This window comes from Heteronotia binoei, chromosome 19, assembly GCF_032191835.1.
Source record: "Heteronotia binoei isolate CCM8104 ecotype False Entrance Well chromosome 19, APGP_CSIRO_Hbin_v1, whole genome shotgun sequence".
NCBI classification, from domain to species: Eukaryota; Metazoa; Chordata; class Lepidosauria; order Squamata; family Gekkonidae; genus Heteronotia; species Heteronotia binoei.
The window spans coordinates 21,919,042-21,944,396 of NC_083241.1; the positions used below are offsets into that span (position 1 = coordinate 21,919,042).

Genomic DNA, 25,355 nt, shown 5'->3' on the forward strand with positions numbered 1-25,355 from the left:
TTCAGTTTCAGCCCACTCAGTCTAAGCCACGTTGCGATAGCCTGTAACGCCCGATCCAGGTCTTCCGGGGGGGAGGCGGGCCGGCCGTCCATTAGCAGATAGAGCTGGGTGTCATCCGCATATTGGTGGCAGCCCAGCCCAAACCTCCTGGCAATCTGGGCAAGGGGGCGCATATAGATGTTAAATAACATCGGGGAGAGGACTGCTCCCTGAGGCACCCCACAATCTAGTGTGCGCCTCTGGGATCGTTCACCCCCGATCGCCACCCTTTGTCCCCGACCCATGAGGAAAGAGGAGAGCCATTGTAAAGCAGACCCCTTAACCCCAATGTCGGCGAGGCGGTGGATCAGTAGCCGATGGTCGACCGTATCAAATGCAGCCGACAGATCTAATAACATCAGCACTGCTACACCGCCTCGATCCAGTTGCCGTTGGAGGTCATCTGCCAAGGCGACCAAGACCGTCTCCGTCCCGTGGCCCGGTCGGAAGCCAGACTGGCACGGGTCTAGGACAGAAGCGTCATCTAGAAATCTCTGTAGCTGCAACGCCACTGCCCTCTCGATGATTTTACCTAAAAATGGTAAGTTAGACACCGGTCGATAGTTCGCCAATTCGGCCGGGTCTGCTGTTGATTTTTTCAAGAGGGGGCAGACCAAGGCCTCTTTCAGAGGCGTTGGAAAACGCCCCTCTAAGAGGGATCTATTTATGATGTCCCGTAGAGGACATCTAAGCTCCCTCTGGCAAGATTTAATCAGCCAGGAGGGGCAAGGGTCCAGATCACATGTTGTTGGGCGAGCAGCGGAGAGAATTCCATCAACTTCTTCCAGGCTGAGTGGGTCGAAGTGGTCCAGCAGTAAATCCGAAGACAGGCGCGGAGCCTCAGTCTGACTTACTGTATCTAATGTGATAGGTAGGTCTTGGCGGAGTGATGAGATTTTATCTGCAAAATATTTCGCAAATGCCTCACAGCCTATCTCCAATTCTCTAACGTTTGGTTTGCCTTGTGGCAGTGTTATAAGATCGCCAATTACCCTAAACAATTGTGCTGGGCGCGAATTTGCAGATGCAATCTTGGCTGCAAAGTATTGTTTCTTTGCAGCCTTGACTGCCATCTCATATGACTTCATAAACGTTCTATAGGATGTTCTCGTCACTTCGTCCCGAGTATGCCTCCACCGCCTCTCTAGTCGTCTGAGCCCTTGCTTCAGCTGGCGTAGCTCCAAGGTATACCATGGAGCCAGCTTCATACGAGGGCGCAGAGGGCGCCGGGGTGCGATTTCGTCGATGACCCTGGATAGCTGATCTTGCCAGACTTCCACCAGGTCATCGAGGGAATCGCCAGTGGGCCAAGGGTCCCTCAGGGCCGTTTGGAACCGTTCCGGGTCCATCAGGCCCCGAGGGCGAGCCAAAATAGGCTCTCCGCCCATACAGGGTTGGGGCGGCATCTCCATACGGGCCTTAAGGGCTAGGTGATCCGACCATGGGACCGCTTCATCTGCGATATCGTTCACCAAAATCCCAGACGCAAAGATCAAGTCTAGTGTGTGTCCGGCCTGATGCGTGGGTGTTGTAACAAATTGAGAGAGTCCTAGTGTCGCCATGGAAGACACTAGGTCCATCGCCTGAGTGGAGGCCGTGTCGTCGACATGGACATTGAAGTCACCCAGGACCATAAGTCCCGGGCTCTCCAATGCCCAGCCCGCCACTGCCTCCAATAGTGATGGTAAGGCGCTGGCTGGTGCGTTAGGCGGATGGTACACCAGCCAGATCGCCAACCCCTCCCCAACATCCCACCACAGACCGACACACTCGATGCCATCGATCTTTGGGGCCGGGAGAGCCCTAAAGGAGTAAGCCTCCCGTATGAGCAATGCCACCCCTCCCCCCCGCCCGTTACTCCGTGACTGGTGAAAGACCGAGTAACCTGGGGGGGTCATCTGGGAGAGAGCTACTGTCTCTCCTTCCCGCACCCAGGTCTCGGTCACGCAAGCCAGGTCCACGTCCTGCCTAAGCAGGAACTCCTTAAGGGTTGAGGTCTTGTTATTGATGGACCTGGCGTTGCATAACACCAGTGACGGAGACGAGCATTTCCTCTTAGGCCCACTACCTGCCACCGTTGGGATGGGCAATAGACTGGAAGGTGGCCGAGCACTGGTTTGTCTCTGTCTCCTTCCCTTATATAATTGTCTATTCCCACCGTCATATCTTCCCCTCCCCAGGAGCACTGGAATGGCTGGTAAGAGACTGTATAAATACTTTGTTGTTGTTCAGTCGCCCAGTCGAGTCCGACTCTTTGCGACCCCATGGACAAAGACATGCCAGGCCCTCCTGTCTTCCACCATCCTCCAAAGTCTGCTCAAATTCATGTTTGTTATATCAGTAACACTGTCCAGCCATCTCATCTTTTACCATCCCCTTCTTCTTTTGCCTTCTGTCTTTCCTAGCATCAGGATCTTCTCCAGGGAGTGCTCCATTCTCATTTGGTGGTCAAAGTATTTGAGCTTCAGCTTCAGCATCTGACCTTTCAGGGAACAGTCTGGGTTGATTTCCCTTAGGACTGACTGATTTGATATTCTTGCAGTCCAAGGGACTCTCAAGATTCTTCTCCAGCATCACATCTCAAAAGCATCGATTCTTCTGCACTCAGTCCAGCTCTCACAGCCATACATTACTACTGGGAATACCATCGCTTTGGCAGAGTGATGTCTCCACTTTTTATTATACCGCCCAGTATGTATAATTTTTTTGTGCTTATCATTTACATATATATGTACTGACTGCCTCTGATCACAACCCTGTACATGCATTTGATGTTAAATTGCTCTCAGATTCTATTTTATAGTTAATTTGGAAAAAATTAATAAAATATGTTTTTTTAAAAAAGTAATTATTTATTATATATTTTGTCACACTTGGGGGAAATTCCATGTTGTCCTTTTTTCCCCTGCTTTGGGTACCAAAATGACTTTGCCTATCTCAGGGAGCACCATAATCTTGAAGGCCAAAATTATTACTAGTTATGGCAGTGCTGTGATTTGGCCAAGGTGTTCCATGGAGATCAGGCCACAGTCAGGCTTTAGACCAGTTGCCTTGGACTGACATTGCCAACTTTAAACGGTTGCAAAAAACCCTGTTTTATTTAGTTGTGTTGTTTTCCTCCCACTGGTTGTTGTTTAAACCTCACAATTCCTCCAAGAAGCTGCGGGCTACATACACAACAGTCTCTTCCCTAACTTACAACAAGCCTGTAAAATAGGTTAAGCTTAAAGAGAGCACGGCTGGCCCCAGATCACCCAGGGAACATCATGGATGAGCAGGGATTTAAACTAGAGTCCTTGTCTAACCACTATCAGCATGGCATGCCTCTATACTGCAACCGGATGTGGTCCACAGAAGCCAAGAAGTTTTTTTCTTCCACTTGCTACTGGCATTGCATCTGATGTTTCCAGTGGATTCAAAAAAAGCTATTACATCTTACAGAACCACTTACATCAAGTCTGAACATGAGCTGAAACTATAAATGTCCACACTCATTGCCCACACTCGTGTCCCAAAAAAGCAGAGGAATTTATTTTGGGATTAACGCCTATGGATAGGTCTGGAAAAGTTGACCAACTGTCATTTGAAAATCTTAAGTGTCTTTCTCTGAGCAAAACAAAGGAAGCTGGAGGTGAGGCACAAAAAAAAAGGACAAGCTTTCTATTATGGTGTAGTGCACAGTGAAAACATAGCCTTTTATCTGATGAAATCAAAAGTCTGATGGGTTCCAGTCTACTCAAAGCTCTGTTCATGAGAGAACATAAAAGTTCACAAGAACTTGGTGTCAAACCAGAGATGAACCCATGACAACTCTCAAGGGACCTGTGGCAACCCCTCCCCCAAGCCTCCCCTTCCTCCTCTCTTGCTCTGCTCAATCCCTCCACACCTGAACCCTCCAAAATAGCCACTTTCTGCCCCTCACCAACACACCCAATTGGTTCCTTTCTCCTCCCCACCCTCAAATAATCCTTGCTTTTTCTTTCATATCTGCATGTTACTAATGTGATGGTATTGCTTTACTTTGCTCTGGTAAGACCTCACTTGGAGTACTGTGTTCAGTTTTGGGCACCACATTTTAAGAAGGATATAGACAAGCTGGAACGGGTCCAGAGGAGGGTGACGAAGATGGTAAGGGGTCTGGAGACCGTCCTATGAGGAAAGGTTGAAGGAGCTGGGGATGTTTAGCTTGGAAAAAAAGGCGGCTGAGAGGTGATATGATCGCCATCTTCAAGTACTTGAAGGGCTGTCATATAGAGGATGATGTGGAATTGTTTTCTGTGGCCACGGAAGGTACGATCAGAACTAATGGGTTGAAATTAAATCAAAAGAGTTTCCGGCTTAACATTAGGAAGAACTTCCTGACCGTTAGAGTGATTCCTCAGTGGAACAGGCTTCCTCGGGAGGTGGTGGGCTCTTCTTCCTTGGAGGTTTTAAAACAGAAGCTAGATGGCCATCTAACAGCAATGAAGATCCTGTGAATTTAGGGGGAGGTGTTTGTGAGTTTCCTGCATTGTGCAGGGGGTTGGACTAGATGACCCTAGAGGTCCCTTCCAACTCTATGATTCTATGATTCCTCAGTGGAACAGGCTTCCTCGGGATGTGGTGGGCTCTCCTTCCTTGGAGGTTTTAAAACAGAAGCTAGATGGCCATCTGACAGCGATGAAGATCCTGTGAATTTAGGGGGAGGTGTTTGTGAGTTTCCTGCATTGTGCAGGGGATTGGACAAGATGACCCTAGAGGTACCTTCCAACTCTATGACTCTATGATTCTAATGTGACATTGCAAGTTATTTGGGAGTTTAACCCCCCAGTTTTTTACATTTTTCTCCAAAGCTGAGGATGACCCCAAATTCTGAAGAACATACACCCTTGCACTGGGTTGTCCTTGTTGTACCTCCAATATATTTTTTTAATCTGCAATGAGCAGGAGAGCTGCTCATTGCTGCTAGATAAAAATGTGGGTTTTGGGAAAACATGACTATCCACAGCAGACAGTTCCAAGCAGTCACCTCTGTAACTTGCTGTGTGTATTGGACCAGAGCACGGGGAAATGACCAATACAACACCTGTATGCCACCTATGCTGAAACAGCGACCCCTTCCTTTGAGGATCATGAGCTGTTGATTTTTTTGTTGTTACATCTTTGCTGGACTCTGTGCATTTCTGAGTTGCTGCTTCTTAGGTCTTGTGTAGTGCAGGATCAAGCAGCAGTGAGTCACCCGTGCATAGGGGCTCGTGCACATCAAAACAGCAGGGAGAGAGTGATGTGATAGATCTACCTCTGCAGACAACCACCTAATCTCCTCCCCCTTGACTCCCCTATCCCAGGTGATCTAGTTGAACACTTTTATTTTAGGGCACATCATATGATGCTACAGTCAGCCAGGATACTCCTAACCTGGATTAAACCAGAGTTTGAAATCCTGGTTCGTAGGGCAGAATGTTTCAAGCATGGCTAATTCTAATCAATGACTGATGGGTTTCTGGTCTGACATAAGCAGGCCTGGGTAAGATCATATAGAACCAAATGCTGCTAGTTTATTATCCTGTTTGTTATCCTTTCCTGGCCCCTCTTTGTTTTATGACTGTTAATTATAAGGACCAAAGCAATCAGCACCTTCCCATGAATCCTCCTGCGGGAGGAAGCGCCATCTGGGCGATGCAAGGCCGAGTGCCTGATAACGCCCTGGGAATGTATGTAGTTTTGATACTTTATGTGTGAACGCTCCCTTGCTTCCCCTCCCCGTAGGAATCCCTTTGAAGTGTATCTTAAAACTTGTGTATCAATGTATTGGTTTAATTCTTCTCAAGCCAAGGCTTGAGCCAAAGTAGCGGTCTATCAATAAACGTAGTCTTTGTATCAACCTCGACTCATCATTGAATCCGCCTGCTTGACAGATTGCAAATGGTGGTTTATTGTTTGGACAGATTTTTAACTGGGCGGCGGGAGCAGTGGACACAGGCCCAAGAATCCTCCATGACTAGAACTTTGATCTGACCCCTGATACTACTCCTTCATGCAAGAACCTGCTACAGGTTAAGAGACTGCAAAATAAGAGCCAGTTTGGTGTAGTGGTTAAGTGTACGGACTCTTATCTGGGAGAACCGGGTTTGATTCCCCACTCCTCCACTTGCACCTGCTGGAATGGCCTTGGGTCAGCCATAGCCCTGGCAGAGGTTGTCCTTGAAAGGGCAGCTGCTGTGAGAGCCCTCTCCAGCCCCACCCACCTCACAGGGTGTCTGTTGTGGGGGAGGAAGGTAAAGGAGATTGTGAGCTGCTCTGAGACTCTTCGGAGTGGAGGGCGGGATATAAATCCAATATCTTCTATCTTCTTCAGAGAGTCATGGGGACCATGGGACAGTTACTTCATTTACTCTCTATTTCTCAAACAGATGGCTGATAGGTGGGCACTGGGCAGTCAGCACTTGACCAAGTATTCGAAAGGCTGATCAGAGCACCTCCATGGAGGAAAGCTCTCTCAGGCTGACTTTGGAACCAGTTGACATTTTTGACATCAACAAACCCCTCGGAGATCCACCTACAACTAGCCCCAACAGCTGCTTTGCTGAAGCTCACAGATGGCAAATGTTTACATGGCTCCAGTCCTCCGCTAGCTTGTGAACCAGCAGGGGGCTGGAAACAGATTCACCAGAAGACAGCCAGTGGGCCTTCCCTGCACACATCACTGTTCATGGTCCTTGGGGGGAGGGGCGCAACAAAAATCAAACCAACACTTAAAAAAAACAAAGACATTAACCTCTGCATTTCACAGAACTGCTATTATACCAGGGAGTAGTAATTAAACCACCCATAAAAGGCCTTCTCTCTCTACCAACATTTATTTTGAGAGATATCTAAAGATGGCACTTCAGTAACCCAGCACTGCACGCTCAAACATTTTTACAGCTCTATAATTTTTATTTAACAAGTTTTGCGTGAACTCTCCCCAACCCAGCCAGGGACAGCCACACACAAAAGCAGCTTATGCAGATGTGCCCCTTTAGAAGGAGATGCCAAAGAGAAGCAACAAGGGACACATTTCCTCTCACTCCACAAGATAGGTTTCTTGCACCTCTCCAAACATCCTCTGGGGCTCAAAGAACATTGAGGAAGCACCTTTCAGTTAATTAGGCATTCTGAGCCCTTCCAACGAACAGCCACATATTCCACACATACCCAAAAGAAAGAAAAAAACACTTAAGAGGATCAGAAGATGTTCAGGACAATTTCGAGACCCTCTTATCCCAACAACTGTTTCACTTTAATATTTATTCTATAGAATTTCTATCCTGCCTTTCTATTATTAAAATAATCATGTTATGCTCCTAGTAACAAACAAAACTTTTTTAAAAAAAGAGACCGAAACCACAAAAACCAGCTTGGGACATGAAACAGTCAGTACAGTTGCTGCGCTGGAACGGCCTAATGATGCAGTATTGATCAAAAGGGGAAAACTTCCTTGTAGCATTTTTTAATGGAGCACCAGTCTATATTAATGATTAGTGGAACAGCCCATCTGTCCTCGAGGCACAAAATGTACCAGAACTGGCCAGAGCGATTTTGCCCCAAGACTCCCTTTATGATGCATTAGAACTTCTGGTGAGTGGGATATCATTAGGTTTCACTGCATGTGTGGGATGTCATTGCGTGGGATGTCGTTAGGTTTCATTGGGTGTGTGACCTGAGACCCCCACAGCCACCAAATGGGGTAGATTAAATACAAGTTTAGTACCCCCAGCATCCTGGTTTAATTCCACAGAGCTTTTGAGTCTCACACAGGCCTGTACTGTGCCCAGTATCATCTTGCACTATGTTTGCAAGTCAAAAATTAGGCATTTGTTGAAACCGGTCTATGTCATTTGTAACCCAGGATGCCAAAGCACAACCCAATAGCTTTCTTTTGTGGCCTGCCTGGTCCCCAATAGCCCCAGCCCGGAGAGTCGAGCACAAGTGTTTGGAGGTGCCACCAGTGCCAGCACTTCCTACAATACCCCACAGATGATCTGCAGGTATGCAGAGTCACAATTGTGCAGCTTTAAAGCGATGGGCTGTTCACTACACAAGTAAACACAATTATACAGAGAAATTAATTATGCACTGCATATAAAATAACACCTTTCAGTTCTTCAAATGCTGGAAGGGCTTTTCGGTTGCACCAGAAGGTCAGACCAGAACCAACGAGTTGAAATTAAATCAGAAGAGTAGAACTTCCTGACAGTGAGAGCGGTTCCTCAGTGGAACAGGCTTCCTCTGGAGGTGGTGGGCTCTCCTTCCTTGGAGGTTTTTAAACAGAAGCTAGATGGCCATCTGACAGCAATGAGGATCCTGTGAATTTAGGCAGATTGTGAGAGGGAGGGCAAGAAAGGATGAGCCAGCGCTCACATCTAATCATCTGCCCAGGCTACTTGAGGGTCAGGAAAGAATTTTCCTTCAGCTCAGACTGCCTCACAGATCCTGGAAATTTTTAGCCTCCCACTGGGCCTACCACTGAGGAGGTGGCTGTGATCAGAACTACAACTGATCTTCAGTTAGGGTTGCCAATTCCCAGCTGGGGGCCGGGGATCCTCTGGTTTGGAGGCCTTCCCCCATGCTTTAGAGTTATCAGAAAGCAGGGGCGGGGTTTCTGAATGTCCACTGGGCACTCCATTATACCCTTTAGAGACTGGTCCCCATAGGCTATAATGAAGAATCAATCTGTAGATATCTGGGCAGCTGTTTTTTGAGGTAGAAGCACCAAATTTTCAGCATAGCATCTGGTGCTTCTCCTCAAAAAAACAAGCAACCCAAGTTTCAAAAATATTAAGAAGGTGCCCCCGTCCTTCATTATTTCCAACAGAGGGAAGGCATTTAAAAAGGAGCCCGGTTCCTTTAAATGTGATGGCTAGAACTCCCTTCAGAGTTCAATCGTGGCTGTCACACTGTTGCTCCTGGCTCCAACCCCAAAATCTCCTGGCTCCACCACCAAAGTCCCCAGATATGTCCTGAGCTGGACCTGGAAACCCTGTCTCCACACTACAAACATCAGTAGAAAATGGCAGCTTGGGAGGGTGGACTGTCTAGTATTATGCCCCGCAGAGACCCCTCCCCAAACTCAGCCATCCAGACTCCACCCACAAATCCCTAGGAACTGCCCAATACAGAATAGACAACCCCTAAGTTGACTAAGAAATATCTAAATCACAATTCAGATAAAAGTAGACGCACACTGAACATACATTAAATCTAACTAGATCAAAATGAACACAAGCATCCTTATATTAAAAGCTCTTCCCCACTAATGTATAACATTACTAATTGTCTTTAAATGTACATTGACTTATTTCTATCCCACTGCCTTCACTACTTGGGAATCTAAGAAACACAAAAATAATCTTAGACATACACAAACACACACCCCATTATACACGCAATGCAATTCTATTATCCTGGGCTGGTCCGGTATCCACAGGCCACAGACGAAGGGCCAGGACTGCTTTGGCTTTCACCTCTGGACAGACCCAGGTTTAAACATGTGGAAGAGGGCGGGAAGCAGAAAGCCAGGCCAAATTCTTCACAGCCAGCAAGCACAGATGTTGACAAGTGTTGTATATGTGCTTAGAATTGTATCTATAAGCTGGAGTTCTTGCCTGGCTCGCTGGGGCCTGAAGGACAGAGATTGGGGGACTCGGGAACTATAGACAGCAGGATCCAAATCCAGAGCCCTGCTCCAATCAAGAGCCCCCGACTGGTTTGAATGGTCCAGTCACAGGCAGCGCGGGAACTTTGGGTGTGTATATAAAGAGGACCTTGAAGCCATAGCAGTCAGTCTTCATAGGCAGCGCTATACCATGCTGTATTCAATAAAAGAGCTATGTTCACTACCACCTCGCCTCATTACTGTATAGAACCCACTATATTATAGTGGCAACGAGGATGGGATCCTGGTAAGTGAGGTCAGCAGCTACGGGCGTTCTGCACCATGCACACACTACCAGCACTGACAATGGCCGCTACGCCAAGAATGATTCCCGAGTTCGATGTGACCAGCCCGGAGTGATCGGAGACCTGGTTGGATTGACTGGAGAACTTCATCCGCTACCACGGAGTTGTGGGGGATAAAAAGAGATCACTATTCCTCAGCTCATGCGGGATGAACACCCAGAAGCTAGCCCAGGGGCTAATGGCACCCACCCTTCTCAAGGATGCCTCCTACATGGACATCACCGCCGCCCTGATGACCCATTTTGCACCACAGTTGTCAGTCCTGACCCATCGCTTCGACTTTTTCGAGCACAGGCAGTGGCCTATCGAGTCTGCCATTGACCACATTGCGGCCCTCCGCCAGCTGTCACTCTGCTGCAAATTTCACCGATTGGAGGAAAGACTGAGGGACCGGTTTATTTTTGGGCTGCGGGACGAGCTGCAGAGGAAGCAGCTTGGGAAAGATGAGATGGACCTCCCCAAGGAAATCAAAGTGGCTACTGCCTATGAGAAATTGTGGGGAGAGCGCATGGCGGCGGAGGTTCACCAAGCCACCTCATCCTCCTCAGATGCAGATGACTCAGGGGGAGATGACACTCTCAAGCTCCACCACGCTGCCACAAAAAGCCAGTAGCCACATGCAACCAAAACCGCACCAGCTCGAGAGTGTGCAAGTTGCAGGGAAAACCACAAGCGCCGCTCCTGCCAATTCCGGGACACTGTCTGCCACCAGTGCAGGAAGACAGGTCACCTCTCCAGGGTCTGCCACTCGAAAACGACATCAACCTGAGAGAGTGCCCCCCCATCAGAAGGGCGGAAAAAATGGCCGCCGCCACAACGTCGCCGTCATAGAGGATATCAACGCCATCACCGTTTTGGTCGGACAGGTGTGAGACATCCCCATGACGTCCCGAGATAAACTCAAAATGACAGTGTTTATTGAGGGCACCCCCTGTTGGATGGAGGTTGACTCAGGGGCCGCACACACCATCATAGGCTTCCCAAATCCCCCGCCTGGGTGGGGGACCCCCGATTTGGAGCCTGCTCCCCCCGCTTGCCAAAAATCCAGAAAGCGGGGGGAGAGGAATGGCAGCCCTTTCCACTCAGTCCTGATCCCAGCAGCTTCTCCTGGCCCCTTCCCTTCCCACCGATCCCTGATACTTCCCCAGATCGCAGCAGCTTCTCCTTGCCCTTCCCTTCCCACCCTGCCCCGATCGCAGCAGCCAGAGTTCTTCCATTTTCCCAGGCTGCTTTCCACCCCCAGTCAGCTGGCCAGTGGGGGGGAGCCCCGCCCCGCCCCCAAAGGACCATGTGCCTTTGCACCTCCGGAGGCTTGATTGAAAGGCTTCAACTTGGGATGGTGTGTCTGTGTTGCTGTGAAGAAGCTGGCAGCAACTCATGAGTAGAGAGGCCAATCCCCTGCATCAGATTTGCCAGAAATGGGGTGGGGGAGGAGAGGGAAACCATTATTCCCTATGTGGAGATCGATTCTCATAGGGTATAATGGGGAATTGATCTGGAGGTTTCGGGGGCTCTGGGGGAGCTATTTTTTGAGGTAGAGGCACCACATTTTCAATATAGTATCTAGTGCCTCTCCCCAAAGTACCCCCCCAAGTTTCAAAACGATTGGACCAGGGGGTCCAATGCTACGAGCCCCAAAAGAAGGTGCCCCTATCCTTCATTATTTCCTATAAAAGGAAGACATTTTAAAAGGTGTGCTGCCCCTTTAAATGTGATGGCCAGAACTCTCTTGGAGTTCAATTATGCCTGTCACACCCTTGTTCCTGGCTCCGCCCCCAATGTCTCCTGGCTCCACCCCCAATGTCTCCTGGCTCCACCCCCAAAGTCTCCTGGCTCAACCCTCAAAGTCCCCAGATATTTCTTGAATTGGACTTGGCAACCCTACACCATCCTCTCCACCCAGACCCTAAAGAAACGTTGCCCCAAGGGGGGACCTAAGCTATACCCGTCCCCCGTGCTTGTATGAGACTTCCAGAAAAGGGAAATTGGCATCAAAGGGGCCGGGGTAGTCAAGGTGCAATATGGGAAATTTTCGAGAGACTTTCCCTTGCTGGTGGCGGAAGGGAACCTGAGTAGCCTGTTGGGCCAGGCTTGGTTTGCACCATGCCTTTGCCAGCATGGAATTCCAGGACATCTGTGGGGAGTTCCCGGCAGTTTTCGATGGGACACTAGGAACATACACGGGTTCCCCCATGTCGTTACAAATAAACCCCAACGTGCCGCTCGTAAGGCTAAAGGCCCGGCGGGTACCCTTTGCCTTGAAACCCAAGATAGAGGAGCTAGACCACCTAGCTTTTACCACGCCTTCCTCCCCCACAAGGCGGCGGTAGCGGGACCCTTGCATAGGTTTTTAGACAAAAGGGCTCCATGGGTTTGGGGCTGGCGGCTTCCAGGCAGTTAAAGACCTCCTGACATCCAACAGCTTGCTGGCGCACTTCGATGAGAGGATGCCTGTTGTTTTGGCCTTCGACACCTCCCCCTACAGTGTGGGTGCCGTCCTGGCCCATGTGTTGCCAGACAGCAGGGAGATCCCAGTGACCTATTACTCCAGAACATTGCAGAAACAGGAGCACAACTATACGCAAATAGACAAGGAGGGTCTGGCAATCGTGGTGGGAGTAAAAAAATTCCATGATTACTTATATGGCCAGCCCTTCACCATCCACAAGTCCTTACTCGGTCTCTTCGCCCCCGACCGACAAACGCCCCAGATGTTGTCACCCAGGGTACTATGGTGGTCCATTTTCTTGGTGGGGTACCAGTATGGTCTTCAATACAGGCTGGGGAAAGCAGGGCTACGCGAACGCCCTCAGCCGCCTGCTGCTGCTGTCGGAAGATCCGGATCCAGCCCCAGCACACTGAATCCTGCTTCTAGAGTCCCTCCCAGACCGCCCAGTGCACATGAAAGACATTGCACGCTGCTCAGCCAAGGACAAAATACTCTCCCGAGTTCTGAACTGGATATGGAGGGGATGGCCCATAGGCTAGGTGGGACCGGAGTTTGGGGAGTTCACATCCCGCAGGGACGAGCTCTCTGTCCATAAGGGGTGTTTGCTATGGGGGAACAGGGTGGTGGTGCCCCCAGTTCTGAGACACCGAGTCCTCACAGCGCTGCACAAAACCCACCCGGGGATTGTGCACATGAAGGCACTTACCCGCAGTTATGTATGGTGGCCCGGGATGGACGATGCGATTGAGTCTTGGGTAGCTCAATGCCAGCCCTGCCAGGAGACCTGGCCGGCACCTCCTCGGGCTCCGGTGCAGCACTGGGAATCCACACGAAACCCCTGGTCCCGGTTGCACCTGGATTTTGTGGGGCCCTTCCAGGGACAAACGTTTTTCTTAATTGTGGACTCATACTCAAAATGGCTGGAGGTGCTCCCAGTGGCATCCACCTCCTCCCGGGCCGCCATCAGCAGTCTCCACCGGGTGTGCGCCACGCATGGCCTCCCGGACACGCTGATCTCAGATAACGGGACAGCCTTCACGTCGGGAGAATTCCAGGACTTCTGCGCCCACAACCTCATTAGGCACATCAGGTCAGCCCGATTCCACCCGGTCACCAATGGCCAGGCCGAAAGGATGGTGCGGACAACTAAAGAATCGCTCCGCCGCATCATCCAAGGGGACTGGGAGGGCTGCCTTGCAAAATTCTTACTATCACAGCACAGTATTCCCCCCTCGGCCAAGGGCCGCAGCCCTGCCAAACTCCTCATGGGCCGCCGGGTAGCCACCCTACTAGACCGATTGCACCCAGACAGAGCCCTCGACCTGCAGGAGGTCCCAGAGTCGATCCGGGCACCAAGGGGGCTAGATACGGGGGACCAGGTTATGGCTAAGAACATTGGGGGGGGGCGCTTGATTTTGGCAAGGGTTGCCAGGGTGCTGGAGTCTGTAATGTACAAGGTTACAACAGCGGGGGGTCTACCATCGAACAGCTGAGGTCCCGCGAGAGCCCTGGGGTAGAAGTCGAGGATTACAGTTCCGACAACCAGACTGCCACCTCCACTCCTTCCCTGACCAACGCAGCGAAGGCAGGGGCCCCGAGCCCCGCCCTTCAGGAAGAGCCGGCAGTCACGGAGGCCCGAGAACCACCAGCTGAGAGCGATACAGCAGCAGCCCCTCCACTCACCACCGCTGCAACTGCGTCTGCTCCCCCACCCCCTCTGGGGCTCAGGTGGTCCATCAGAGAGCATCACAAGCCAGCCTACCTCAGTGACTACATCAGCTAGGCTTGCGAACTAAGGGGGGAGGGATGTGGTATATGTGCTTAGAATTGTATCTATAAGCTGGAGTTCTTGCCTGGCTCGCTGGGGCCTGAAGGACAGAGCTTGGGGGACTCAGGAACAATAGGCAGCAGGATACAAATCCAATCAAGAGCCCCCGACTGGTTTGAATGGTCCAGTCACAGGCAGCGCGGGAACTTTGGGTGTGTGTATTTAGAGGGCCTTGCGGCCCCAGCAGTCAGTCTTTGTAGGCAGTGCTATACCATGCTGAATTAAATAAATTCAGGCCACGTCGCCTCATTACTGTATAGAACCCACTATTTTATAACAAAATTCCCATCCCACTCCTGCTAGTACTACTGATCACTGTGGGGGAGGGGGAGAGGGGACTGTCCACTGTTAAAAGTCAAACACCCCACTGGACTAGCCCTTTGCGAAGATCAGCCCCACTTTGGACACTGGCTCGAAGGCATGCTAATGACACTCCCTATTGCAGGAGGGTGTAGTGCAGTAGCTGAAACCTCATGCGCTGTTTTTATACTCTTCTGTATGAAAGATGCTTAGTTGGCAATTTTTCCCAGTCCTGTGCATTATTTCCTTACAGGCCAATGCCTTTATTTCAAGGCTCTTCCCTTGGGATTCTGCCGGGCTCCAGAGCTGCTTGCTTCTTAATCTACCGGGAGCCCTGCTCCCTTCGGAATTCTCTCACCCGTCCCTGGGAACAGGGCCAAGTTGGCCCTCGCTCTTGGGGAAAGCATTAATCCTTCTCATTCCTCCCTTGTTTTTCTGCTGAGCTCTCTCTCTCTCTCAAAGCTGACGTTGGCCAGATACAAGCCCCCTAAAAAACAGATAGGCAAAGCAAGGTGGTGTCATTCTCTGCAACCACTAGGGTCCCTTGGGCCCTTCCCTCCTTATTTTCTGCATCAGAGTATCCACAGAAGCATAGCCTCCCTGCAGTTCACTGTTGCAATGCTACAGGTTCCAGGAAGATCCCAGTGCAAATCTCAGCTCAGCACAAACTCAGAAGACAGCCTTAGGCAAGGCGACTCTCTCCCTAGGGCCAGAGCAGCCCGGTGCAAAGACAACAAGCAGATTGCCTGCTCGTTTTTTGGCAAAAACAAACACAGCAACATGGAGTGGGGTACTATAATATAGTGGGCTCAACACAAGGAAAAGGCAAGGTGGTCTTGATCATAGCTCTTTATTCAGTACAGCTGAACTCAAAGACTGGAGAACTGGGCCAACTATATATACCTCAAGGTTCCCGCACCTGAATGCCATTGGACCACTCAAACCAGCAGCGGGCCTGTGATTGGAGGAGGGCAGCAGGGATTTGGATCCTACTACCCATTGTTTCTGAGTCCCCAAGCTCAGTCCTACAGGCTCCAATGAGCCAGGCAGGAACACCATTAAATATACACCTTCCAGTTCACATACACAACATCCCTTCCCTCCTAGTTCGCAAGCCTTAGCAGACATAGGCCCTTAGGTAGGCAGGTACACAACAGGTACAAACTGAGGCCAGTGTTGTGCCAGTCTTGTATTTCCTACTGTGGCTAAAATAGTGTGTGTGTGGGGGGTAATTTTAATTTAGGAAAACAATACCGGGGGGGGGGGGGTTGAAAAAAAACTTCCTCAGCCCCATAGCCCAGTCCTTCTTAGGCTGCTTTTTACAACTAAATATGAACATATGAAGCTGCCTTCTACTGAATCAGACCCTCAGTCCATCAAAGTCAGTATTGTCTACTCAGACTGGAAGCGGCTCTTCAGGGTCTCAAGCTGAGGTTTTTCACACCTATTTGCCTGGACACTTTTTTGGAGATGCCAGGGATTGAACCTGGGACCTTCTGCTTACCAAGCAGATGCTCTACCACTGAGCCACTGTCCCTCCCCAACACAACATGTCAAAAGATCGTGGATCTGCCTCCAGCCTCAATGAGGACAGGGGACTGCCCAGGAAAAATAAATGAACAAATTTCCCTCAGTCTGGGACATGGCCTGCATTTCGGTTGCCCACTTTAGATTAGGATATTCCTGGGTATTTGGGGAGGGCAGAGTTGGGGGGAGGGGACTCAACAGAGTACGACGCTCGAAAAAGCCATTTTCTTCAGGGAAGCTGATCACTGTCAGCTGGAGATCAGCTGTGATTGGGGAGGTCTTCAGGACTCATCTGGAGGTTGGCAACCCTCCCCATTTGCAAGATGGGAGCCATAATATCCAGCTACCTTACCTGGGGATGCAGCAACAATTACTGCCAATACACATAAAGCACCTTGGAACACACAAAAGGCAACACAAACGCCAAACAACAATATATTTCCAGCGCATGATACTTTAAAAGCAGTTCTCTGCCTAGAAAAGGGAGTCAGCCCTTGACCAAATCTGGCCCCACTTAATTGCCAAGTGGCTAACCCATAAACAAGAGAGAGACGTGGAAGGAAGGGAAGGAGAAGCTGTTGAAATGAGAAAAACCAGCACAACCACCCTCCTCCTCCTTGTGGCTTTCTACAAAAACTGCTCCTTAAGGCTGAGTTTTCCTATATTAGCCAGGACTCCACTTGTGAGCATCCTGATCTGTATGTTCACATTTCTTGGAGGAGCCAGGAGAGAATCCCAACTAAAAGCAGGAAAGGCATTCCTCTCCCAGGTCACAGCAGGACTCCATCCTGTCCGATCCTCTGGACCCATCTGCCTGGATAAATGCTTCTGAGTCAAACCTTACACATGCCAAACAAATGCTCTACCACTGAGCCATGGCTCCTCCCCATGTGCTCATAGAAGTCTTGGACTGGGGTCTCCATCAACCTTCCTAACTCTCTTCTTGCCTGACTTCTTTCCAGTCCTTTTGTCTTCTTGTTCCAGCCACCCTTTCAGATCAACTATCTCAGCTCACCCTGAGTAATCTCAGGATGGATGTCTCCTGAAGATCTGCTCCAATGCCCTTTCCAACTTAGGTCCCAACCCTGTAGATGACCATTGGCCAGCCCCCACAGTAATACGCTGCAACCCACAGAAGATGCATTAACAGCTTTATTGTATGTGTTAATACTGTGCATTGCTTCTGTTGTGGTATCTCTAACTTTGGAGACAACAGGTCTTTTGTTCTCTGTATGAGAAAGAGGCGCAAGGAGCTGCCTCGTTTAGACTGCAGAATTTACTGGTGGAATACACAATATCTTTTCTAAAGAGGAGCCCAGCAAGTCTAAACAACTAAACTGCTCGCTGAGGGCAGGTCCCACTTGTAGCTGAAAAGGTAGCTGGATTTGCAGGATTTACTCACAAAACAGAAAGACTTTGCTAAGACAGGATGGCAGAGAAGAAGAATGTTTTAGTCTGTTCTTTGAACCACCTGAACTCTGTTTTGCTGGTCACAGGCCAGAATTATTTTTCATTGCCTGTATGATGCTGTGGATGAAAAGCCAGGAACTGGAGAAATGCTCATCCATCAGGGTTTTTTTTCCTGCTTTGACACAGTAAGTTGATTATCTTGATGCATCCAACTTCTGGGCTGGTTCACACATGCCTGCTCTTCACCTGCTGGCTGTAACACAAAATGAGGGCTTGCATGTGTGAATGAGCCATCAGCATCCTCTCAAATACAATGTCTCCAAACCACTCAGTTCAATTCCAGTGGAAGCCATCAAATGCTGCACATTGAAGTGAAGATAAGCAATCAAGTAATGGGTATGCACTTGGGAATGGACCTTCCGCTCCTCTCCTCCTGGAGAGCCAGTTTGGTGTAGTGGTTAAGTGTGCGAACTCTTATCTGGGAGAACCGGGTTTGATTCCCCGCTCCTCCACTTGCACCTGCTGGAATGGCCTTGGGTCAGCCATAGCTCTGGCAGAGGTTGTCCTTGAAAGGGCAGCTGCTGTGAGAGCCCTCTCCAGCCCCACCCACCTCACAGGGGGTCTGTTGTGGGGGAGGAAAGGAAAAGAGATTGTGAGCCGCTCTGAGACTCTTTGGAGTGGAGGGCGGGATATAAATCCAATATCTTCTTCTTCTCTGACAATCAGGAGCAGCCAGCAAGACAACTGAACTGGTTCCAGGTTTTACTGAAAGTCTTCCAGTGCCCAGACAAAGAATAATATGCAGCAAATGCTGTGCTTCAAGGTTTGGAAACAATCAGCTGACATTGCGCTTACGTACATGAGAATGCAGATATTTAGAAACTCATATTACAATCAGTGCTAATGATCACCAACGAGAGACATCTGATTGATAAATACTAATTTAAGGCAAGGAGGAAAATATATTACCTATCTATCATATGATGGATAAAGGAACAGACTATAAAAACAATTTCTAAGAAAACCTAGCTCCTTTGTGCCATGTGTTCAAGCTGAAAGGAAAAGCAAAATGAAGAAACAACTCTCCACCAACACTTTCTTGTCTGGTCACCTGGAGCACATTCATACTCACCACAGGCGACCAAGTAAGTTGCTCAACACACTACACAATAATCAGATGTTGTTCTACCTTCATAACAAGTATGTCTGTCTTTCAGCAAAAGTAGAAGACCAACCACAACACAGAGAACTGATCTAATTTTTCTTTACTATCAAACTAATGGACAGATAAAGTTGATTCATTTCTGCCAAGAGAAATCTGTGGGCAAACAAGAGATTTTCCCAGAGGTCTTCTTTTGACAAGCTATCAACCCACTCCTCAAACCCCCAACACATCCTCCAGAGTTCACACATCATAGAACATCCTACAGCTCCAGAGAGGTTTATCACCCTATGTCACCCACGTAATGGGGCACCCAGCCAAAGCCAGTATTCCTTATTCTTTGTATCCTTCCTTCTGAAACAGCCACACAACAAACAATGTAAATAAATATGAATGCAGCACCTAGCACCAAATGGCTGTGACTGCAAGGACTACAAACGTGCCATGTTGCAAAGGAAAGAGAAATCTTCAGCATGGAATGGGCTGAACTTGAAAACAGAAGGGAGGGCTAGCACAGAATCATAGAGTTGGAAGGGACCCCCAGGGTCATCTAGTCCAACCCCCTGCACAATGCAGGAAACTCACAAATATTTCCTCCCCCCCCCCCCAATAGATTTAACAGAAAAGAAAACCTGAAGGACCTGGAAAGGGATGCTCAAAGAGGTAAACAAGACAGGGGAAGGAATCACTACCCCTTGGAAAGAAGCAACAAGATCACACTGTTCTGTCCGGACCCCCTTCCCACTCCCACCACTTCCCACATTCTTTCTGTTGCTGTCTAGATAGACTAAATGTATACCTAAAATGACTGAAAATGACAAAAGCTGTTAAGGTACAAAAATATGGGGGTGGGGGAGGGAGTAAGCTAGGACTGGCTGCAGGTTCTCTGTTGAGTGCATATGGAAAGGAAAGGTCCCCTGTGCCGACTCTGGGGTGACGTCGCTTTCACAGCGTTTTCACGGCAGACTTTTTTACAGGGTGGTTTGCCATTGCCTTCCCCAGTCATCTACACTTTCCCCCCCCCAGCAAGCTGGGTACTCATTTGACCGACCTTGGAAGGATGGAAGGCTGAGTCAATCTCAAGCCGGCTACCTGAAAACCCAGCTTCCACCGGGGATCGAACTCAGGTCTGAGCAGAACTTAGGACTGCAATTCCGCAGCTTTAACACTCTGCGCCACGGGGCTCTGGGGAGTCCCAAATTTATCTCTGCAAAATGACCTCTGAATTCCAGCCCCTTGGAGCATATTGAGGGAACTTCCCTGGGGTGGAAAAAAGAGGCAACTTCTGCCAGAGGAATGGAAAGCACTTCTCTCACTCTTGCAGCCAAGATACTTTCCCAAGGTAACTTGGCAAGAAAGTCCGAACAAGCAGCCAATTCCTCGAGGTTTACGTTTAGGAACACCCAGACGGGGGATTAAAAATACCCACCTCAGGAACACACTGTAGAAGAAAATCAAGAGGCGACACCCCCCCCCCCCCCCAAAATCCCAACGTGCCATTCCCTCCAGGGCAAAAGGACAGGAGGGCTGCTGCCGTCAGAGCGCAACTCGCTCGAACCTTCTCCCCCACACACACTCCCCCGCCCGCTTACCTGGCTGGCCTTGTGGAACTGCTTCTTCAAGCCGGCCACCGACATGCTGCCGCCTGTGCCCCGCCGGGCCCCACAAGCCGCGCGAGGCGCCTCCTTCCAGCCCAGCTGCTGCCCAGGCCGAGGAGCCGAAGAGCCCGTCCCGTCCCCGCCTGCAGGCAGCACCCGCGAGAGGAGGAGAGCGCACCAGGCAGGAGGCGGCGAGCGCGCATTCCAAACATGCCCCACGCCCGCCGCCCCATTGGCCACGGGCGCCGTCTATGCAAACGAGGAGTGCCCCAGCTCGCCACGCCATTGGCCCAGAGAAGGAACTATGCAAAACAAGCCGGGCCCGGGGACGCCCACGCGCCCTTATCACTTGGAGACAGGGCAGCGGGCGGGCAGGCAGGCAGGGAAGGAGGGGGACTGGCGGGTGGCAGCAGGCGAGCCAGCCGCTCCTTGGCTTTCGCCAAGCGCAAATGCAGAGGGCAGCAGCAGCAGCAGGGCTCGGGGCTCCAGCCAGTCATTCCCTCCGACGTCCTTCCTTCTCCCAGGAATCCGCTGCTGCTGCTGCTGAGGCCGTCGTGGTAACCAGAGGCCGTCCGCCGAGACAACAAGGAATCTGAAAGAATTGGCTGCTGTTTCCCACGTTGCACAGCAACAGACCCGTGGTTGCCGCCCGCCGCCGAGGGCTCGGACCCGGGAGGATTACCCAGTCGGTCTCCGGTTCCTTTCCAGATGTCCTTCTATGATGCGGACGTTGCCCGTCGTCTGTGGGTTGGTTTGTTCGTTTTTCAGGGCTGCATTCACATCACAGCGATTTATTTGCAACGGGATTTTTCTTCGTTTGGACAAGGCAACCGTGAATTTATGGTTGCCAAATTCCAGGTGGAGCCTTGAGATCTTCCGGAATTATAACAGGTTACATAGATCAGTTCCCCTGGGGAGGAAATGGCAGATCTGTTGTTTGAGATCCCATGAGGTACCTTCCCAAGCCTCACCCCCATAATTGCCAGGAATTTCCCCAGCCAGAGTTGGCAACCCTACAGGTGAGCTGTTTCCACGTGGGAGGGGGGATCCCAGACTGAAAGGAGGCATCACGTGACCTTCTGCTCCTGGCTTTGGCTCCCCAGGGGAGGAGGGGAGCATGATTCCTGAGTGTGGGCTCCTGCTGCTGCTGCCGGGGTGGGCTGCATTTACACACCCCTCCCTGGGTTAGTTTAACTCACTGGGCTGCCCCCAACTGCCAGCTACTAGCCGTGATGCTGCAAGCACCCATCCCACCCCCTGCCTCTGTGCCTTCAAGAGAGGAATGGGCTGCTTCAGTGTCATAAGAAATGAGCAGCTTCTAACCAGTAGCTTCTTTGGACAAACAGGTCCTCTGGGGGGGAAGTGATCACATTCATACATAAGAGAAGCCATGTTGGAACAGGCCAATGGCCCATCCAGTCCAACACTCTGTGCCACACAGTGGCCAAAAAACCCACAAAGGTGCCATCAAGAGGTCCACCAGTGGGGCCAGGACACTAGAAGCCCTCCCACTGCGCCCCCTACAAGCACCAAGAATACAGAGCATCACTGCCCCAGACAGAGTTCCATCAATACTCTGTGGCTAATAGCCACTGGTAAGACACCTGCTCCAGATGTTTATCCAATCTCCTCTTGAAGCTGTCTATGCTTGTAGCCGCCGCCACCTCCTGTAGCAGTGAATTCCATGTGTTAATCACCCTTTGAGTGAAGAAGGGCTTCCTTTTATTAGTTCTAACACGACTGCTCAGCAATTTCATTGAGTGCCCACAAGTTCTTGTACTGTGAGAAAGGGAGAAAAGTCCTTCTTTCTCTACCTTCTCTATCCCATGCATAATTTTGTAAACCTCAATCATTCCACCCCTCAGTCAACGTTTCTCCAAGCTGAAGATCCCCAAGTGCTTTAACCTTTCTTCATAGGGAAAATGTTCCAACGCTACTGTTGTTCATTTTGACTCACCACCCCTCACATTCAGTTGAATGTACTTCCAAGACGGGACACAGGGACTTCCTACCCTAAACAGAGTGAGTGATTCCACAACAGGGAACAACCACTTGTAGCAGCCGGTCTGAAAGAGCAGCAGTTAAGAGACTTGGAGAGGTGAAGCCACCACCCTGTCTCACCTCTTGACCTACCTTACAGGGTTGTCCTGACGCTCAGCCGCTGCTTTTGGCTCAACGGGGGTATAGTGACACCTTCAAGACCAGCAAGATTTTATCTTTTTGTCCAGTGCAATCTGAAATAAAATTTTGTTTGCCTTTAAGCTGCCACCAGACTCCTCTTTTCGCTACAACACAACAGGCAGGCCACCCCCTTGGAATCATTGCCATGTTTGGAATGGGTTATTATGAAGGGTATAAGCAAGCTGGAATGGGTCCAGAGGAGGGCGATGAAGATGGGGAGGGGTCTGGAGACCAAGTCCTATGAGGAAAGGTTGAAGGAGCTGGGGATGTTTAGCCTGGAGAGGAGGCGGCTGAGAGGTGATATGATCACCATCTTCAAGTACCTGAAGAACTGTCATCTAGATGATGGTGTGGAATTGGCCCCAGAAGGTAGAACCAGAACCAATGGGTTGAAATAAAATCAAAAGAGTTTCCGGCTTAACATTAGGAAGAACTTCCTGACTGTTAGAGCGATTCCTCAGTGGAACAGGCTTCCTTGGGAGGTGGTGGGTTCTCCTTCCTTGGAGGTTTTTAAACAGAGGCTTAGATGGCTATCTGACAGCAATGAAGATCCTGTGAATTCTGGGGAAGTGTTTGTGAGTTTCCTGCATTGTGCAGGGGATTGGACTAGATCAGCTGTCCCCAACCTTTTTGGCACCAGGGACCGGTTTTATGGAAGACAGTTTTTCCAGGGACTGGTAGTGGTTTCGGGATGATACAATTGTGCACTTTATTTCTATTAGTTTGGTGGTGGTTAGGTGCACAGACTCTTATCTGGGAGATCTGGGTTTGATTCCCCACTCCTTCACTTGCAGCTGCTGCAGTGGCCTTGGGTCAGCCATGGCTTTCACAGAGCTGTCTTTGAAAGGGCAGCTTCTGGGAGAGCTCTCTCAGCCTCACCTACCTCACAGGGTGTCTGTTGTGGGGGAAGAAGGTAAAAGAGATTGTGAGCCACTCTGAAATTCGGAGCTGAGGGCAGGATATAAATCCAATGTCGTCTTCTTGTTATTAGTACATTGTAATATATAATGAAATAATTCAAATATATAATGAAATAATTGTACAACTGTGCTAACAGGCCACAGCCCAGTACCAGTCCATGACCCGGGGGTTGGGGACCCCTGAACTAGATGACCCTAGAGGTCCTTTCCAAGTCTATGATTACCACCATTGTAGGAGAACAGAAAGTGGCTCTCTGGTGCCATCGAATGGCTAAACCTTAGAGTTGGTGAACCTGCTCAGCAGCTCCATGCAGCTTAATGTAAGAGCCACACAGAATCGACATCAGATGTTTGAGAGGTACCAACACATGAACAAATATTACACACACATCTTTATTAAAACTCTTTATACTTTCTTTGCATATGTATGCATTTTACAACATGACCATGCTAACATGTTTTATGTTAAAAAGCAAAAGCTGGGAATAACAGTCCCCATATGACCAGCATAGGGAAAAGCTAGGGAATTATTTTTAGCACTGGTGGAAGAAGGAAACACTCAGGTACCATATAAATCACTAACCACTGTTTGCATCTATCTTTGCCTTGACATCAGGGTCAGTAAATTCAGCTCCTGCAAGAGCTATGAAACTAAGGGGGAACCCTGCACTGCCCTCTTTAATTCTGTCCCTCTTTCCAGTGGCTCCCTTGGCTCTTGTGGTCTGTTTCCCCACTCTAGGTCTCCGGGTAACCTTTGTGGTGGTGGAGAAGAGCTTGCAAGCCTGCCTATTAACCCCTCCTTCCCCATTTCACACACAGCAGAAATAGTCACCTACCTAAATGTCAGAGCTCAGACAGAGGCTGACTAAGGTCCCAATGCTAAGCATGCTTACTTGAGAGTAAGCCTGCATTAAGTTCCTTCTCGACCTCCAAGAGCCACACAATATGTGTGAAAGAGCCGCATGTGGTTTCCAAACCATATATTTCTGGGATTTCTTTCTATATTCGTTCAGCCAAACAAGACCATGCACATTCGTCATCTTGCAGAGGATCCTGGAGGGGGCATTGCTGCCTGACCAGATCTGCCTATACCCAAATGCACCCCCAGACTCCTGAGGCAGCACTCAGCAAATGAAGTTTTTGCAATCTCCTGGGATTCATGAAGATCATGTTTCCAGTGAGTAAGAAACCTCAGAATTCTCTGGAATGCTGTTGGATTTATGGCATCAAAAATAACGTGCCACATTTTATACAGTTTAAGGATTATTATTTTTCTGCCATTGTTAATTTCACTAGGGTGATCAAATGCAAAGGAAGAAATAATCCTGTGCCTTTGTATAATTAAGCAAAGAAGAGCATTTTGCCACTCTACTCTTTTTTTCATCTCTACATGACTTATGCCAAAATGCCCTCTCCTATGGGAACACTGAAGTGGAAATCCTGTGAACATTTACTCAAGAGTAAGCCCATAGAATGCTTCTGCAGAAAATCTGCAGCGGTGGCTCAAGAGCTCCTGTAGCATCTTAAACTCCCCTTTTGGGAAAGTCAAGGCTCCTTTTGCAAGTGCCCAAGAGAGGAGATAAAAATCTTATAATCAAAGCCAAATCTTGACATTATCATCTAAAAACAGCCAGCACAATAAAACCGATGATAATAGCTTGTTCCCCCTCCTCCACACACACACACTTTTCATCCCGCAGGCCACGAGAACAAGAGATAAAGCCAGTATATCATTTATTTATTTAATTCATTTCTACTCTTGCATTTTCCCCCAGTGGAGACCCAAGGCGACTTTTATCATTCTCCTCTCCTCCATTTTATCCTTACAACTACCCTGTGAGGTAGGTTAGGCTGAGAGTTTGTGACTGGCCCAAGGTCAACCAGTGAGTTTCTGTGGCACACTTGGGGATTCGAACCTGAGTCTTCCAGATACTACTCTGACACTCTTAACTGCTATACT

The 25,355-nt window shown here is 49.5% G+C and overlaps 1 protein-coding gene across 1 annotated transcript in view; it reads right to left on the minus strand.

Annotated features, from left to right (window-relative positions):
* SH3GL3 (SH3 domain containing GRB2 like 3, endophilin A3) overlaps positions 1 to 20,380 on the minus strand; it is a 60,385-nt gene extending 40,005 nt beyond the window's left edge. The window contains exon 1 of the mRNA XM_060260233.1: positions 20,289 to 20,380. Within this exon, the coding sequence (XP_060116216.1) occupies positions 20,289 to 20,333 (45 nt within the window). The 5' untranslated portion in view covers positions 20,334 to 20,380. The remainder of the gene's footprint in view (positions 1 to 20,288) is intronic.
* Positions 20,381 to 25,355: the final 4,975 nt, after the last annotated feature.